Source organism: Arachis ipaensis, chromosome B1 (genome assembly GCF_059453495.1).
Source record: "Arachis ipaensis isolate K30076 ecotype BB chromosome B1, ASM5945349v1, whole genome shotgun sequence".
Lineage (NCBI taxonomy): Eukaryota > Viridiplantae > Streptophyta > Magnoliopsida > Fabales > Fabaceae > Arachis > Arachis ipaensis.
Genome location: NC_142436.1, coordinates 4,733,302 through 4,750,639, shown reverse-complemented (window position 1 = coordinate 4,750,639; position 17,338 = coordinate 4,733,302). Strand labels below are relative to the sequence as shown.

At 29.3% G+C, this 17,338-nt stretch overlaps 2 protein-coding genes across 2 annotated transcripts; one reads left to right on the top strand and one right to left on the bottom strand.

The window, feature by feature from the left end:
- Window positions 1-1,359: 1,359 nt before the first annotated feature.
- PMR5 (Pmr5/Cas1p GDSL/SGNH-like acyl-esterase family protein (DUF828)) lies at window positions 1,360-7,778 on the top strand. The gene is made up of 5 exons (XM_088500904.1): window positions 1,360-1,878; window positions 2,359-2,536; window positions 4,277-4,455; window positions 5,260-5,418; window positions 7,042-7,778. The coding sequence occupies exons 1-5, from the start codon at window positions 1,547-1,549 to the stop codon at window positions 7,382-7,384; spliced, it is 1,191 nt and encodes a 396-aa protein (XP_088357030.1). The 5' UTR covers window positions 1,360-1,546; the 3' UTR covers window positions 7,385-7,778.
- Window positions 7,779-7,950: 172 nt separating this feature from the next.
- On the bottom strand, window positions 7,951-12,660 carry LOC107605337 (asparagine synthetase [glutamine-hydrolyzing] 2). Its single transcript, XM_016307226.3, has 13 exons — window positions 12,450-12,660; window positions 10,891-11,029; window positions 10,708-10,803; window positions 10,478-10,619; window positions 10,198-10,388; window positions 9,958-10,119; window positions 9,792-9,872; window positions 9,460-9,681; window positions 9,164-9,298; window positions 8,996-9,076; window positions 8,821-8,907; window positions 8,613-8,720; window positions 7,951-8,451 (listed from the first exon to the last, which is right to left on the bottom strand). The coding sequence occupies exons 1-13, from the start codon at window positions 12,527-12,529 to the stop codon at window positions 8,218-8,220; spliced, it is 1,758 nt and encodes a 585-aa protein (XP_016162712.1). The 5' UTR covers window positions 12,530-12,660; the 3' UTR covers window positions 7,951-8,217.
- Between the last annotated feature and the right edge of the window lie 4,678 nt (window positions 12,661-17,338).

Here is a 17,338-nt window from a genome sequence, read left to right as displayed (position 1 = left end):
TGATGATTATGAACTAGGGCATGCCCTTGATTAAATTCTCAATCTCATAGGTAAATTTGATATAATTCTATGAATGTGAGAGAAGGAAAAGCAAAGAACATATGCTTATATCAAAATTGTGTAGCAGGAACAATCAATTCTTTTATAGAATAGGGAAATCAAAGTTCTAGCCATATGTATATTCTTTCATTCTCATATAGAGCAAGTATGCTCAACTCTCCTTTACCAAATAGAAAGTTAAGAGGATTCTTATTCCTAAGGCTAAGAAGTTACACCAATCTAATATTTATATGGAGGGAAAGCATCTACAATAAACTTCATCCTTCGTATATTTTAGAATAATACTCCAATTTTTTGTAATTATTTTTATTTTTTACAAATAATTTTTAACAAAAAAAATTGGTAATTGGTTACTAATTCTTAGAATATTAAAAGTAAAAATGTATTATTACTAACTCTTAAAGTAATAAAATAATATGGAATAACAGACTTAAATATGATTGATCTGTGATGAATAATTACTGAATACTTATAAGTTATTACTATATTCAATTATTGTGTAAAATTAATATTTAATAACACCTTATTGTATACACCAAATTCTTTTGCTACTTGAAGTTCCTTCATTATGGTACCTTTTTTTCCCCCTTAATTATGGTACCTTTTATCTTCACCACACTCGCACTTGAAAACCACAAGTTACACAACACAAGCCCACAACTTAGAAATAGTAGGACCCCATTCTTAAAGAAAGGCTTTATGTGTTGGTGAATTAGGTAAAAATGTAAAATTACTTTTTTGAGTTTAATATGTCAACTTGTCGAATACATTTTGAATATGATGCTCATTTGATATCGTTCAATATGCTGGTTTTCGTATTTAACTGTGTTTTAATAAAAATGAAAAAATTATATATATTTAAACACACAAAAATATTATCACGTACTAATATATCAAATCTTATTATTAATATGTATTTTTAAAATAAATTTAGATATATATTATTATTTATTAAATAAAAAATTATTATAAATATTTTATATAAAAAATAATTTATATTTGTGTGTCTTATAAAAATTAAAAAATTGTGTAAAAATAATATTTTTAGAAAAAGTCTAGGGAGTCAACAACTTTGTTAAATTCTGGCCAGCATGTAACTAGCAAAGAAAAGTGAGTCATTAGATAAAATCTTACACCAATTTCATACCATTAAAATCATCATTAATAGCTACAAATCACAAAAGTTGCTGCCCCTAGCATTCCTCATATTTTTAAAGATCTAATTCAGTTCAGCCACTCACATAGTCACATACTCACATACTCACATGCACATAACCCCACCAATTTTTCCAAAATCCAGAGACCAAAACCCTTTGTGTGTAGCTGTATGACTATATATATTATTCAAAACACTCCAAATATCTTTCTTCCCTCTTCCTCCATTATCTTTCTTTCTCTCTTCCTCTGTCTGAACCTTTTGGCTCTCTCTATACCCTTTTTCTTCCTTCTTTCCTCTCCATCTCCCTCTTCCTTTTAAGATTCTCAAATGGCACTTCAATCTCCAGCATCTCTTCTTCTTCATTTCCTTGTCCTCTTCATCACAACACTTTCCCTTCACTCTAATCTATCTTTCTCAGCTTTGCTACTAAGTTTAAGGCATCACCATCAGCACTTAAAGAGTGAGAGACCAATGATTCATGCAAACCAAAGCAACTGTGCATTGTTTGTTGGAAACTGGGTTCATGATGACTCATACCCTCTTTACCAATCTTCAAGCTGCCCCATGATTGATCCTCAGTTCAACTGCCAATTGTATGGTAGACCTGATTCTGATTACCTCAAATACAGATGGAGACCCCTCAATTGTGATCTTCCAAGGTAACATACAATATTAGTGTTCTAAAGATACCATTTTTATGTTACTAATTTATATATCTTCACAGCAAAACTAGGAGCTTAGTGTTTTGAAGATGCCCATTTTGTTCTGTTATATCTTTTTATGTTTTCACTGCAAAACCATAAAATTAATGTTTTAAAGTTATTATTTTTATGTTATATCTTCATATATTTTCACTGTAAAACCAGAAGACTATTATTCTAAAGATACTCATTTTGTTATTTATTTTTATTTTTGTGTATATTTTTCACTGCAAAACCAGTAGTCTAGTGTTTGAAAGATACCATTTTTATAATATTTTTTTGTGTATTTTTCTTGCAAAACCAGAAGACTAGTGCCTTAAAGTTGCCATTTTTAATTCTGAATTCTCAGTTTTTTTCTCAATGCATGTTTGTGTATTTAAGAAAAGAATGTGCTATCCCTCTCTGAATGGTTTTGTAGCATGTTGTTGTTGTTGGTAGGTTCAATGGAGGTGAATTTCTGATGCAAATGAGAGGGAAAACAGTGTTGTTTGTGGGTGATTCACTTGGGCATAACCAGTGGGAATCATTGATCTGTATGCTATACACTGCAGTTCCTCAGTCTCAGTCTCAAACCCAGATGGTTAAGGGAGAGCCTCTCTCAACCTTCAGATTCTTGGTCAGTCTCATGAAACTTCTTAACATTATTTCCAATGTTGTCCCTCGAGATTTGAAAATGGCAAATTCGTCCCCACTGTTTGTAAAAGAGTGATATGTTAGTCCTTTCTTGAAAAACTATGAAAAATGATATCATTTTTTCTGTACACGTCTTTTATACACTTTTTTATGGTATAAAAGACAAATATTTTATCTTTTCTCACTTCTTATCGGTCATTTTTAATACCAAAAGTGGAAGATATACAAGAGAGTTGTACACAAAAGTGGTGTATAGGCATTTTTCAAAAACTATTATGTCCGCATTTTTATTTGGAATGGTGAGGAATTAACTTGTGTGTTGAGATATTGTCATTTTCAAATTGTAAGGGACTATTTTGTCATATTGGAGTTTTCGTTGTGATAAAACTGTAGGATTATTCGTTTGATCCATGTAGCCGATTCCACTAGTAAGGCAAGACCCTTGTTGTTTTTGATGATGTTTAGTTACGTATTTCATTGAGTAATGTTATTCGAATCGACCAGTGTGTAGAAGACAACAAACAAAATATAAGAATAAAAAATAAGAGTTTGGTTATGGTAGTGGGATCTACACCAAAATCTTAGCTGGAATGAGTGTTGATACACAGTACAATGTTTGGATGTTCAACAAATATATTTCCTAGTCTTTTTGGCAAAAGAAGATTTCAATTTTGGTTCACAAGGGAAAAAGAGAGTCAGCAAGTTGAATTTTCTTTTCCAGCTGCAGAAACAGTTGATGTTCTTTGTTAAGTTCCATTGGATTTGAGAGGGGGATGGGGTTCAATAGGACAAGGAATCTGTTGGGAAAAGTTGTCAATGAAAGTGTGAATGGGACCCAAAAAGTACTGTTAAGCATGATAATTTGGGCTAGTTGAAGCAAACTGGAACTGATTCATCTTCATTATGCCTTTTGGCCTTTTGGGAATAAGAAATTAATTCAATGTTGTTTTAGCACTAAGCTAAATTATAGGGTAAATACTTAAATTGGTCTCCGAAAAAATTTTATATCGAACATTTTAGCTTCCAAAAAATTTTTATTTCTCTAGAAGTTTTTGAAAATTACTCTCATAAGAAAAATCGTTCCCTTCTTTATTTTCAATCAAATTTTTAATATGTGTGGTGGACGTCCTTAACAAATTTTATTATAAGACAATTAAATTAAAAAAATATCACTCTTACTCCCCTTCAAAACTACCAATCTATTAGATGGAATTAATTTTTGACGATTTCTAGAGAATAAAAATTTTGTTGGGGACGAAAGTATCTGATTTGAAATTCCTTAAGGACCAATTTGGATGTTTATTCTAAATTATATTATGACTTTTTGTAGAATAATAAACCGTTACTATTTAAAATTTGAGAAAGTATGAGGAGCCAATGGAATATTTGTACAATGTGTACAATTGGGGATTAAGGAGTATTAAAGATATAACCATTAGTGTTATCTTTTGCCATCAGTGGTATCATGACATGGTATTAGAGTTACAGATCTGAAAGGTCAAGAGTTCGATCCTTGGTGAACTCCAAAATCAGTTTATTATCCCTAGTACTCGGACTCTTAAAATTTTCCATTGTGTTTTTACTCTTAGACGGGTTACCATGTTCATACTTTTGTCAGCATCATAAAAGCACGTCTATAGAATTGTTTTGGCATTAAAAGTTGCATTTTACAGCTGCAAAAAGAGAGGGTGGTCCTAAATGAGTTTTGATATGGTATGTGCAGGACTATGGTGTAACCATTTCGTTTTATAAATCTCCATTTTTGGTTGAGGTTGATGTGGTGCAAGGGAAGAGGATTCTCAGAGTTGAGGAGGTCGATGGCAATGGCGATCCGTGGAGGAATGCCGATGTGATTTCTTTTAACACCGGACATTGGTGGACTCATGAAGGCTCTCTTCAAGGGTAGGGAAAACAATCTCTTCCTCTTTTATTTTCTTTTAGAGAATTAGACATTATTCATCAAAAAATCTAAACAATGCTTATCTTTCTAATTTCTTTTTACCTAAAATATTTATGTAGTTTAAGTTTGCATTGGTGATTTTTGAAAGAGAATTGATGTTTTCTTTTTAATTTGGTTAATTGGTTAAAGCATTGAATTTCAGAATTGAGAGTAAACATAAAATGGTTAAAATTGGTGATATTTTATGTTAAGATTACAAACTAATTTTTTTTTAAAAACCATACAAAAGTTAAGTTTCCAATGTATTGGTTATGAAAAAATCTAGGGAATCAACTACATCATGAGCCAACTCAAGCTAATTTCTTGTATTTTTAGTTCTAAAATTCGAAAAATTAGGAGTAGTGGGTTTTTTTTTTTTTTTTTTTTATGACAAACCTCCTATTTTAAAACTAATTGGCTCTAATTGGTTCCCTAGTGGAAACGGTTAATATAAAGTAAAATATTTAAAAAAAATTGTCAATAGTAAATTAGTAATCTTAATATTTGTCTCTATCCAAGGACACATGTTAACTAAATCCTATTTAATATCAATTTAAGAGTAATTTGGTATTGTGAATTTAACTAATATGTATCTTAAGGACACAAATTAAAGTTATAAATTAAAAAAACTCTCATAAAAAAGTATAAAATTGATTTTAATATATTTATTATGTATTTATTAATATAAAAAATTTAAAAACTTCTATTAATAGTAATCTTAATCTGTACCCGGATATCTAAACCCTTATTATTAATATTAAGTGCAGATGGGATTACATAGAACTAGGAGGGAAATACTATCCAAACATGGATCGTTTGGCAGCTTTGGAAAGAGGACTAAGAACATGGGCTAATTGGGTGGACACTAATATTGACAGAACCAGAACCAAAGTATTCTTCTTGGGAATTTCTCCTACTCACACCAAGTAAGTACCCTCTTACTCTCTCACTTCTTTCTATGTCTTTATTATTGACTTCAACTTCTCTCTCTTACATTATTGTATGTGTGTGAGTTTTCTTGTCTTTGGGGTGGCATTTTCAATATTTAGATTTTTTTTTTGGGGTTGTCTATGGTATTCTCCAATTCGACAGGCCAATGATTAATTTGTCACAAATTTGAGCTCCATTTAATAGTCTGTCGCTGGCGAATGAGTTGCTGTATATACAAATCCTGACACTTGTTTAAGTGAACGAGTGAGTTGATCAGTTGGCTAACTTAAGTTGATTCAATACCTAGATATTTTACTTACAGCTGAAGGAATTCGTGGGCGTTTTTTTGTCGCTTGGTCCAATCTATCTTTATCACTCACACACTCTCACTAGTCATATGATAGTGGTAAGCAATAATTTTCCGAACAAGTTGAATAATTAAATGCTTGGAATTACGTTATTTGAAAATGTTATATCAAAAAATGTTACTTTTTAGCAACATTTGTCCCAAACTAACCAATATGGATATCTTGTTTAATAGTCTATATTAATAGAAAATAATACATTTTGTTCAAAGTTAATTACTATATAATATATATAAAAAGAATTTCAAAATGGGAAGGTACCTTTTGTCGCCTTCATGGCCACTCATGTGACATGAAGTGCTGGATCGTGTTGTTTTGATACAATGTCCTCAAAAAAGTTAAAAATTATTTTCTTTTTCAATTGAAAATCTTGTCGGTGAAACAAAACACTTGCATCATCCGATGAATATGACTTATAAATACAAAAACCGCGTTTATATATATATATATAAAATATTTTGATTGTCTATGGTATTTCCCAACTTGAGAGGTTGTGGATCTGAGTTTCATTTAAATAAATATGTTATCCCTATTAATTCATTTTTTATTAATTAAATGTATATAATAATGATAAATGTGAAGTTCGTGAAAATGATAACTACATTTATTTCAATTAAAAGGTTTTGGATTTATTTGTTACAAATAACAATTTTTATGAATTTCATATGACAAATAGTATTTTGAAAAAGAAAGTTATGCACCGAATTTTTTTCATATTATTATTATTATATATAGTAGAAGTACATATTAAAATTTAAAAAATAATTGTTACTGGCTGTCTCTCTCGAGCCACCCCATTTCATACAAAGCATATTTAAATGTCATAATGTGGATGTAGCTTTTTTTATTTTATTTTATTATTTGTTTATTGATTCAAAAATGTTGCACAATTTTTGTTATTAGAGGGTTTTGACTTATAAAGCTATTAAGCTCTCTCATAGGCATACGAAGGAACATTCACTATAAAAAAAAATAAATTTCTTTAATGTTTCATTTATTTTGTCACCTTCCATTCATTAATATTTATATTTGTAAATAAAAAAAAGTCTTTGGATGAATGTCATAACATGTCTTTAATGTGATTACCTATTTGTCAAACAAAAAATAGGACATGCATGATGCAACAACATTACTAGCCTAAAATTCTCATCTCCCACTTACTTTCTTTTTTTTTTCAAATATTGTTTAAAAAAAAACATGCATTCTTATTTATCTTTATAACCAGTGCTAAAGAAACTAATTAATAATGTGCAGCCCAAATGAATGGAACAATGGAGTAACAGGAGTGACAAGAAAGAGTTGCTATGGCGAAACAGAACCAATAAGTGGAACATCAGCCACTGCATACCCAGGTGCTGAATATCCTGAGCAAATGAAGGTTATTGACATGGTCTTAAGAGACATGAAGAATCCACCTTCCCTTTTGGACATAACATTGTTATCCGCATTTCGAAAAGATGGCCACCCTTCCATCTACACCGGCGATTTGAGCCCTCAGCAACGATCTAATCCTCTTTACTCAGATTGCAGCCACTGGTGCCTCCCCGGCCTGCCGGATACTTGGAATGAATTGTTCTACACTGCTTTGTTCTACTAAACATTTTTCAGCCGAAACCACGAAAAATCAGAACAGGTATCCTTGACAGGAGGCAATGTCGTTCGAGTTGAGAATATCTGCATCTTTCTGGGGTTGGCGCGTCGGATGAGAATGTTTTCCGGCGCACAAGACTCGGAGCTTGGAGCCGAGACCCCGATTAAGACGAGAATCGAGCATGTACTACTTGAATCAACCCTGGTGGTTAACTAAATTAGTTATATATGTTTTAGAAGCTTAATGATTAACAATACATTTTCCTTAGCTTCATTTTTTTCTTTTTTATAACCTTTAAATTAGTAGGTAAATGCCATTTATTTGGATGGTTGCATGATGGATAACTGTTTAATCTGTACAGATATTCTAGTGAAATGAGATAATTCTTTTTTCTTCATTATCCTATATTTCTATTCTGTTGGTGTAAAGAGAAAATTTCAGCACAAAAAAAAAAGAAATTCAAGTGCACCATTGCACCATTATGATGAAAAACATAATATGCTTCAACTAAGTTTTGTTGGTGATCCATGTACCATGTTACTCAAATAGTTGGACTTGCATTCAAGATTAACTGATAAGAAAAACACAATCTTTTCATCAAAATAATACTTAGTATACATTATAATAGTGTTCAAAAAGCATAAAAAAAAAAGGATAAGATATATAGATGGCACAACACTTGGGATATCTTGGTCTAAAGCCTTATACACAGTATATATAGCAATTGCTTGGACAAATTACATTGCAGGCAATGCAAAACTCTCATTTTGTGTTCACTACCACATAGGATCTTTGCTGTTATTTAAGAAACAAAATATCCTCTTGCCATATGGATCCTACTAGCTCTGAATGGCAACTCCAAGTGGAGAAATCTCCATCTTAGGTATGATCTTCTCTGGTCCTACGGCGGCTTTGGCCGAGTTGATTTGATTCTCATAGGCAGAATTGTGAACCCCAAGCGCGGCTCTTCCGGAAGGATCAAGGTTGTTAGACCATGCAGCATCCCACTCTACTGCTTTGGCTGTGCTACACGCAACACTCGCTCCTCCGGGAACTGTGAGCCTAGCCGAGTTCTGCAAAATTGAATCAAACAACACAATACAATAGATTTTCAATTAGCCCTTGTTGAAATCAATACATTTCATGGTGTCCCCTAGCATCAGGGTTGGTGGGGAACCAAATTAAGAAGAAATCTCGAATCTTATTTGTTCAGGAGATTCGATATATCAGTTACCTGAGGGAAGAACCTCTCAAAGATCATCCTATAGTAATATGCTTCTTTGGTGTTTGGTGTGTTGTGGGGGAAGATGTTAGCAGCATTGAGCATCATCTTATCAGTCACCTATAAGACAATATCAAGAACAATTAAATTACATGACTTAGCTCTAGAATTTTTTATTAAGAATTTCATGCATATAGTATAAGATTGGATTCATATTTACATGTTTTGCAGCATGTGCTTTAAGGCCATCAATCCAACTATAGCCAACTCCATCACTGAATTGTTCTTTCTGCCTATATAAAATGTGCTGCATGACATTCAAATTTCATTTTAGTTTAAAAAAAGAAAAGCTTTTCCAAAGATCTATGGAAACTTCATCAGATTGCAGATATTACCTTTGGCAGATAGGGGTGTTCTTCGTCGTCAAAGGCCTTCCTCAGAACCCATTTTTCGATGCGTCCTTCCTCCGGTTTTATCTGAAAAGGTCACACAAAAAATCCACTTCATAAAAAGTTATGAAACTTTTTTAAGTGATCATGAGTCGCAGCGCTCGTTGTGCATACCATTTTGTTCTCAGGATCTATATTCATCGCAACATTGATAAACTCCTTGTCCAAAAATGGTACTCTGGCTTCTAGACCCCAAGCATATGTTGATTTATTGGCCCTCAAGCAATCATATTTGTGAAGTGCCTTAATCTGGATTAACAAAAAAGGGTAAAAGAACAACATATATTAGTTAATCCTTTAACATCATGTTCTTGAAAACTTGATATATTCATAACTCATGAACTTGTTCAAATTTCTAAAGCAACAGATATTTTGAAACACGGGAAATATATCTTTTATATTATGATGACCTTGCGGCACGTTTCTTGGTGGAACTCCTCCTTGTTTGGTGCCTTGTGAAAGTAGAGATACCCTCCAAAGATCTCATCAGATCCTTCTCCAGAGATCACCCATTTGACGCCCAGAGATTTGATCTTGCGCGACATAAGGAACATGGGAGTGCTTGCTCTGATTGTGGTAACATCATAAGTCTCAATGTGATAGATAACATCTTCAATAGCATCTATGCCATCCTGCATCCACACCACATATTATGATTGAAATTATAATTCTTTGCATAAATTGAAGACACCCCAAAATTCTTAAGCATGGAAATATTTATGAATTATGATTATATATATACCTGGACAGTAAAGTGAAACTCATGATGAACTGTGCCTAGATAATCTGCAACTTCTTTTGCAGCCCTTAGATCTGGTGCTCCCTATTCAAAATAAGATAAGATGATTCAAGATCAAAAAAAGGAGTACTAAAGAGATACACACGTGTGCGCGCGCGCACACACATACCTTAAGGCCTACACAAAATGAGTGTAGTTTTGCTCCCCACTGCTTGGCAGCTTTCGTGCCGGCTAGGTGACGAGCCGTGATGGCGGCGACTAGGGAAGAGTCCAACCCTCCGGATAGCAGGACACCAAAAGGCACATCAGTCATCAACCTTTTTATGACAGCCTGAAATCGAAATCCATTTCATCAATACACGATACCAAAATTAAAAACATGATTAATCTTTTTGTGGATGATATGTACCATTTCAAAGGCATTTCTCAAAGCTAGAGGATCATAAGGTGCTGATGGAATAGCCTCAGAGAACCATGGAGGGTTGTACCATCTCCTAAATTCTCTATCTTTGCTTGAATACAAGTGACCCGGCGGAAAAGTCTCGAAATGTTCGCAATCATCATTCAATCCTTTCAGTTCAGACGCAATCCAAACAGAGCCTAAAACATATATATATTATGAAAATCGTCACAATTCAATTCAATTCGAACCAATTCAGAACAAAAAAGGGCAATCTCATGAACTTTACCATCTAGGCCCCAACCAATGTACAAGGATGTGACTCCAATGGCATCTCTTGCAACAAGAAAACTGTTGTCACGAGTATCCAACAGAACAAAAGAAAATATTCCATCAAGCATGTCCACAAAACCCTCTCCATGCTCCTCATACTAGAGAAAAAAACAAACAAGTCGATAAGAACAAGAAAGTCTAGTTTAATCATTGATTAATTAACAATAATAAATAAAGATGACTAACCAGGTGTGCAATAACATCACAGTCACTTTCGGTTCTGAAAGTGTGATTAGGAAGCTGTTTTCTAAGCTCTTCATGATTGTAAATCTCTCCATTCACCTGGTTTTCATTGGATCATATAATCATAAAAGGGGGGTTAGAATCATATTAGTGATAGAATTAGAAAGGGTAATTAAAAGTAATTACCGTGACAACAATGGACTTGTCTTCATTGTAAAGAGGTTGATCACCAGAAGCAGGATCAACTATGGCTAACCTTTGATGAGCCAAATAGTTGTCAGCATATTGGTGGAGCCCACTCCAATCAGGTCCACGGTGCTTCAATCTGTTACAACAACAACTTCACTCTCTTAAACATCAAACATGCAATAAATTTTCATTTCTAATCATAGAAAATTTGAAACGGAGAACTAATATTTTTCTCTTGTATTTGAATTAGTATTAAAATAAGTGATTCGTTGAGCAACTTTTACATAATTTCATTTTTTGCTTGCTTCATGGACAAATACATAATTAAACACCTCATCTTTATTTTTATTAAATTATTAAAAAATAAAAATTCAGGTACAATTAATTTTAAATAAAATTAATAATTAAAAATTATTAGATGATAATTTAATTAAACCTATCAAATTATTTAAGAATTTTTTACACCTAAGTTTTCATGTTATCGAAAATATCCTTTCCAAAAAAATCGTATCAGTCCGTCTTATCCAATCTGGTCAAAGCTCGCGAATTTAGCAAAACAGGTTTAGCAGATTTTTTTTTATATGGGTGGATTCAAATTCTCAAATTCACCCATTTTTTCGACCTATTTTAACGGAAATAGATCATTTTTAGTTTTTTTAACATTTAAAAAAATAAAGTGTGATCTTTTACCTTTAATTTTATAAGTGCGATCAAAATAAAAAAAATAATAAAAAATAAAATTAAACATTAGTTTTTATTTCCCCGGAGAAATCCATTTTCTATTTTAACCTAATATTTTAACCAAGTTTAATTTCTTCTATTTTGACTTTTTCCACCAAAATTGACCAATAATTGCATGGTTACTTTACTTGGACCCACACACCCCCACTTGTTTCTATATATCCTTACAGTAAGTAAGCAATAAAATTAAAATAATAATAGTACTCTTTCATAGTTTTCAACTTATCTTATCAAAGCCTTATAATAAGTTAAATCAGAAAGCTGGGAATCGAGTCCCAGCATATATATTGGAATAGTATCAATAATAATAATAATAATTTTACAATTTCAATTCTGACGTATATGCTTAGCCTTTTACTTTTAAAATATATTCCATGGAGTAAGAAGACACCACCATGACAGTTAAAACGAGGAGAAAATTAATTAAACCAAATTATTAAACCCCACACCATGACAAGAAAATAAATTAAACCATCAGTTTCAATTCTTCGCATATTTTCTTACTTCATAAACTCATATAATCTTTTTCTTTAGAACACTTTATTATCCAAAGTCGCGACCACAATTCAGTGCACTCAATCACCATGAACTTATATATAAACCGAAAAACATTAGAAAACTCTTTCAGGGTTCGGACATCAAACATTTTAGACCGTATTTAAAAGAATTTATTCACGTGAAAATGAAAATAACTAAGATTTAGATAAATATTATATTAAACAGTTTAATCAAAATTTGTATAATTAAAAAAAAGTATAATATAATAAAGTGTATATGCATGGAGAAGATGGAGAAAGAAGGATTTATTGGCATGCCTGCGAGAAAGCTCGAGAACCCGAACCCTCTTGGCTTGGGAGTCATCGGAGCAACCAAGAACAGCAAGGATGCCACACATTCTGAGAAAATTAAAGAAAGAGAGAGAGAAGAAAATGGGAAGATATTATTGAAGGAAAGAAAGTGAGAAACAGAGGGAACAACGGAGAACAACAACTGATAGCACTGGACGCAGTTTATTGAGTTTATTGTATTTCGCATCATCAGCCACGTATTTATAATGCAACCCCGTGGGGAGGGTTTGCACAAACGGCGTCGTTTTTCTTCTATTCTTTATTTTTTTCTTTTTTGTTATTTTTATTTATGCATCGTGCATGCATTGATTTATCTACTTTTATTTTTGAACTTCTTTTTTTTTTTAAAGTATAAGAACCAACTACGATATATAAGTTAACGATAAACTAACTTTTTTATTTTTAATTTTAAAATTTAAAAAATTATAGAACAATAGAAGATTATTTTTTTTATTAGGTCTTTTTTTTCAACTAGTTGACAGGTGATATAATTATTTATATAATTTTTTTAATTCAAACTTTTTTTTGAATAGGTCTTTCGAATTCTCTGATGAATGGCTTAGTAGACATGATAGTGAACCCTTGATTGTTGATGACAGTGCCAAAGATGACTAGGGGTTATCATGTCTGCTGAGTTGTCCGGTGTTGTTACCTGATTTCACATGTTGTACTAATTTGTTTTAATGCTCCACTTTGTGTGTTGAACTCTTTACTTAAAAAAAATAAATAAATAATAAAAAAAATCTATAAAAAAAGTTTACAAAAATTTAAAAGAAATTCTTATATAAAAAACATCATGTTCACGTATTTTTTTATTATTATAAGTTTTTTGATAAATTTTAGACATTAATTAATTGGATTCAAAAGATATTTAATTTTATATACACAATTTGAAAGGCTTGAACATATATTATTAATTCTACTTTAATTATTATTATAAACATTAAATAACATTAAATAATTAAATAATTATATTTGTAATTAATAACTTAATAGTTAAATCGTTTACAAACACATAAAATTAATTACTAAATTATGATTCAATTACTCATTTCATACTTATTAATTTATTGATTTGAGGTATTACATCATTCTTTTTTGTTTGAAAATTAGCTCATTACATCATTACTATAAGATGTAGCGTATATTCCAAATTAAAATACGAGTCATGCTATTATTTGATTATTATTTCTCTTGTTGAATATTTGTGTTGCTTTCTTCGCAATGGATTTTACCGGCAACCGGATGGTCCCTCCACACTCGACACCGGGACCACCGCCTTTTCCTCTTGTGCTGTGCCACGTGCTGTGACGTCGTTCGTTGTTTTCTATGATATTCTTTTTCTTTTTATAATTTACTCGTTAAAATGTTTAACATAAAAATATTTAATTATTTTCAAATATATTTATTAAATAATTAAATTTTTATTTATAAATAAATTTAATAATACCTTTAGAATACTTATTTACAAGAATTTTGTTTTATTATTTGATTTTCTATTATTATTGTTCTCTTATTGTTAACAACTTATGGTTTTAAAAGATATAAATTTAATTGTTATTAAAGAATACTTGTTAAACTATTTAATTATTTTGAAAAAAAATTATTGTAAAAATAATTTGTTATTATGAATAAATTTAATATTATCTTTAGAATAATTATTTACAAGAAGTTTGTTTTGTTTAGTTTTCTATTATTATTTTTTCTTGTTGTTAACAACTTATGCTTTTAAAAAGCAAAAAAAAAAAAAAAAAAAAAGAAGATTACACCATTCTTTCTGTTTGACACGAATTTCTTAGGATATAGTAATTTTTTGCTCATTGAGATATTTTCGAAAGCTAAATTTTAATAATTAACTGTCCCATTCAAAGTTTACAAGTTTAAACTCATGTAGTCTCTCTAAATTTTTCTTACATAAAATGTACTTTATTAATTGAATAATAAAAACGAATTCACTTTTTATAAGAACATTGTATTCACCACCAGTGATTGTCTTTAGCCAATGCATTTGTTTGGTAATTTTTTAAAGAATATTCATTTATTAGAAACGAAAATTAAATTATAAAATGAGAGAGTATTAAGAAATTAAAACAAATACATAGAAAGTAATAATTAACGAGGTTTATCCTTAATTCTTTTTTACTTTGGGATTAAAAACAAAACCAGAGTATATGATAAGGAAAAAAAAAATAAAGATTGAAATTGAATAAAGAATATATATTAAAATTGAAATAGAAATAAAAAATAAGTTAAAATTAAATATAAAAAAATTATTCTATTTTTTATTTAATTTTTTAAAGTAATAAGAAATAGATTCTCTCAAACTAACTTATACCATAATTTAAAAATTGAATCGAAAAAAATTATTTAACATTTTATTTAATTTTTTGATGTCATAAAAGAGAAACTCACTCAATTTTATTTGTTTATATTATAATTTTATCATGAATTTAAAAAAAATAAAATTTTAAATCATTCTATAATAATTATAATAATTTAAGAAATATTTATAATGTCTTGTTAGGGTTGTCTTTTTTCAAGCGAAACTTTTAAAATAAAAAACGGGAAAAAAAACTTTCGAAATTACCTCAATTATCAATGAGGAGAAAATGCAATATTCAGAAAAAGAAAATAAAAGTTGAAATTTGATTACGAGAAATAAAATTAAGAGTCAAAATTATTCGCAGCATATTCTCAACAAACCAACGTGGCATTTGCTTGACATCCTTATATATCCTTAATCATTATCGACGTGGCTTTAATTATTTCTTATCGGTGACTTGTTTTGGTCAAATTTGAAATTTTAAACAGGATAAACTTTCACTGGATGCTATCTACACAACCAAAACTTTGTGCCTATGCCATATATCTAGCCTATATTATTGGAATGAAAAATGTAACAAAGTGAGTGGAATTTTGTTTAGCTCATCCTCTTTAATTTACAGAGATAAAAGATAAAAAATATTTAAGTGAACTAGATAATTTCAATAAAAAAATTTATATATATTGATAGGATATAAAATAGTGGATAAACTATTAAAATTATACTCGATCTTTTTGACACGTTAATAAAAGATAACTCTTACTCTTGATAATATTAAAGACGTCTTTAAAATATTTTGAAAAGCGATAAAAATATTTACTATTAAATATATATTTTTAAAAAATATTTTAGCGATTGAATTTTAATAAATTTTTTATAAATATATATGATTAAAAAAATGAGATAATTTTATTCTTAAAAATTGGTGATTTTACGTTAAGTATATTTTTTTACAATTTTTTATCAATAACTAAGAATATTTTTAAAAAATAAAAAAATTTAAAAATTATTTTTTTATCTATTTTTTATATTTTTTAAGTAGTTATTTAAATATTCATACACAAATTTAGATCAAATGCATAAACAGTTTGCCAAATACAAAAATTGCTTACTATTTATAAAAAAAAATATTTGTAGTTATTTTTATCGTGTTTTATAATATTTAGAAAATTTTTTTGTTGTTATCAAATGTAAGAGTTTTTTTGTCAGTGTTCCAAAAAAAAAAAAAACAAGTACAGTTTTGGTAGCTCATCCTAAAATTATTTTATACAAATATCTAATTATGTATTATCATATTATCAAAAATAACTAATTTTTATATTCATCAGTACTTAAAAAATTATTAAATATATAAATTTAATTAAATAATTATTATATAAAATTCTTTGCATATTGGATACATCAAAATTAAACTTATTAAATTATCTGAAAAGATATTTAAATGGCAAAAACAACATTTGTGAATGTGAAGCTTATGAATATTATAAAATTACACGTAAAATTCATTTTGATAAAATTTATTCTCACTTTTGCAAGAAGAAAAAATATTCTAATTCTTTACAAGTATAGAGTAGCTTTTAAAGAACATAAAAGGTTAAGATGTTATATTGATTTAAATTAAAAAAAAATGTTTAACATCTTATAAAAGATAACATGTTCTTCAGAATAAAAGTGATGGGAAATAGTAGTCATCACATCAGAGGACCAAAATCAATTACCCGGTTTTGAAAAATATTTTTTATTTCAATAATGTTATTTCAGCTTGATACTTTGATGTAATCATGATATGTGACCTATATATTTAACTAATTGAGATTTATGAAAAATTTATTATAATTTTATTTCAATTTATTGACAATACAGAGTTAGTTAATTTAGTTGATTTTTTTCTACTTATAATTAACTGAATAAAACCTAATTTTGTTTGAAAGTAATATTATTAAAACATAAACCAGAACAATTATTTTATCTAGAGGGCATAATTTTTGCAGCTACACATACTTCAACCAAATTTTTTAAATTTTAATAAACAATTTTTTAGAAGAAAATATATAAGGGATATATAGAAATTGAGTTTCCAAGTTACTTTCCTGTTTATTATATTTAAAATTTTTTTGCATGATATATTTATGTTTGAAATTTTAAATAGCAAAAGCTACTATACTTTTCTTATTATACAATTTTTATTTTCTCTGACATTATTTATTATATCCAAACATAAACATACCCTCAGTTGAAATTTTCATCAGCACTGAAAATTAAATGATTTCACTGTCTAAACCGTGACGATATATATATATATATATGGCTTATCATATTTATAAGGAGACTCATAATTATTCGATGTGGAGGGACACATAAATATTTTATTGTTTTTTTTATTTGTATAATAATTTTTTTATATATTATTTTGGTTAACATCATTCATGAAAGGGTAAATTAACATAGTACTACAAAACTTCTACTTCCTGATAAAGAGAGGTAATTTCACAAAACATCAAGACAATAACAAAATCTTTATTGTGAAGTAAAA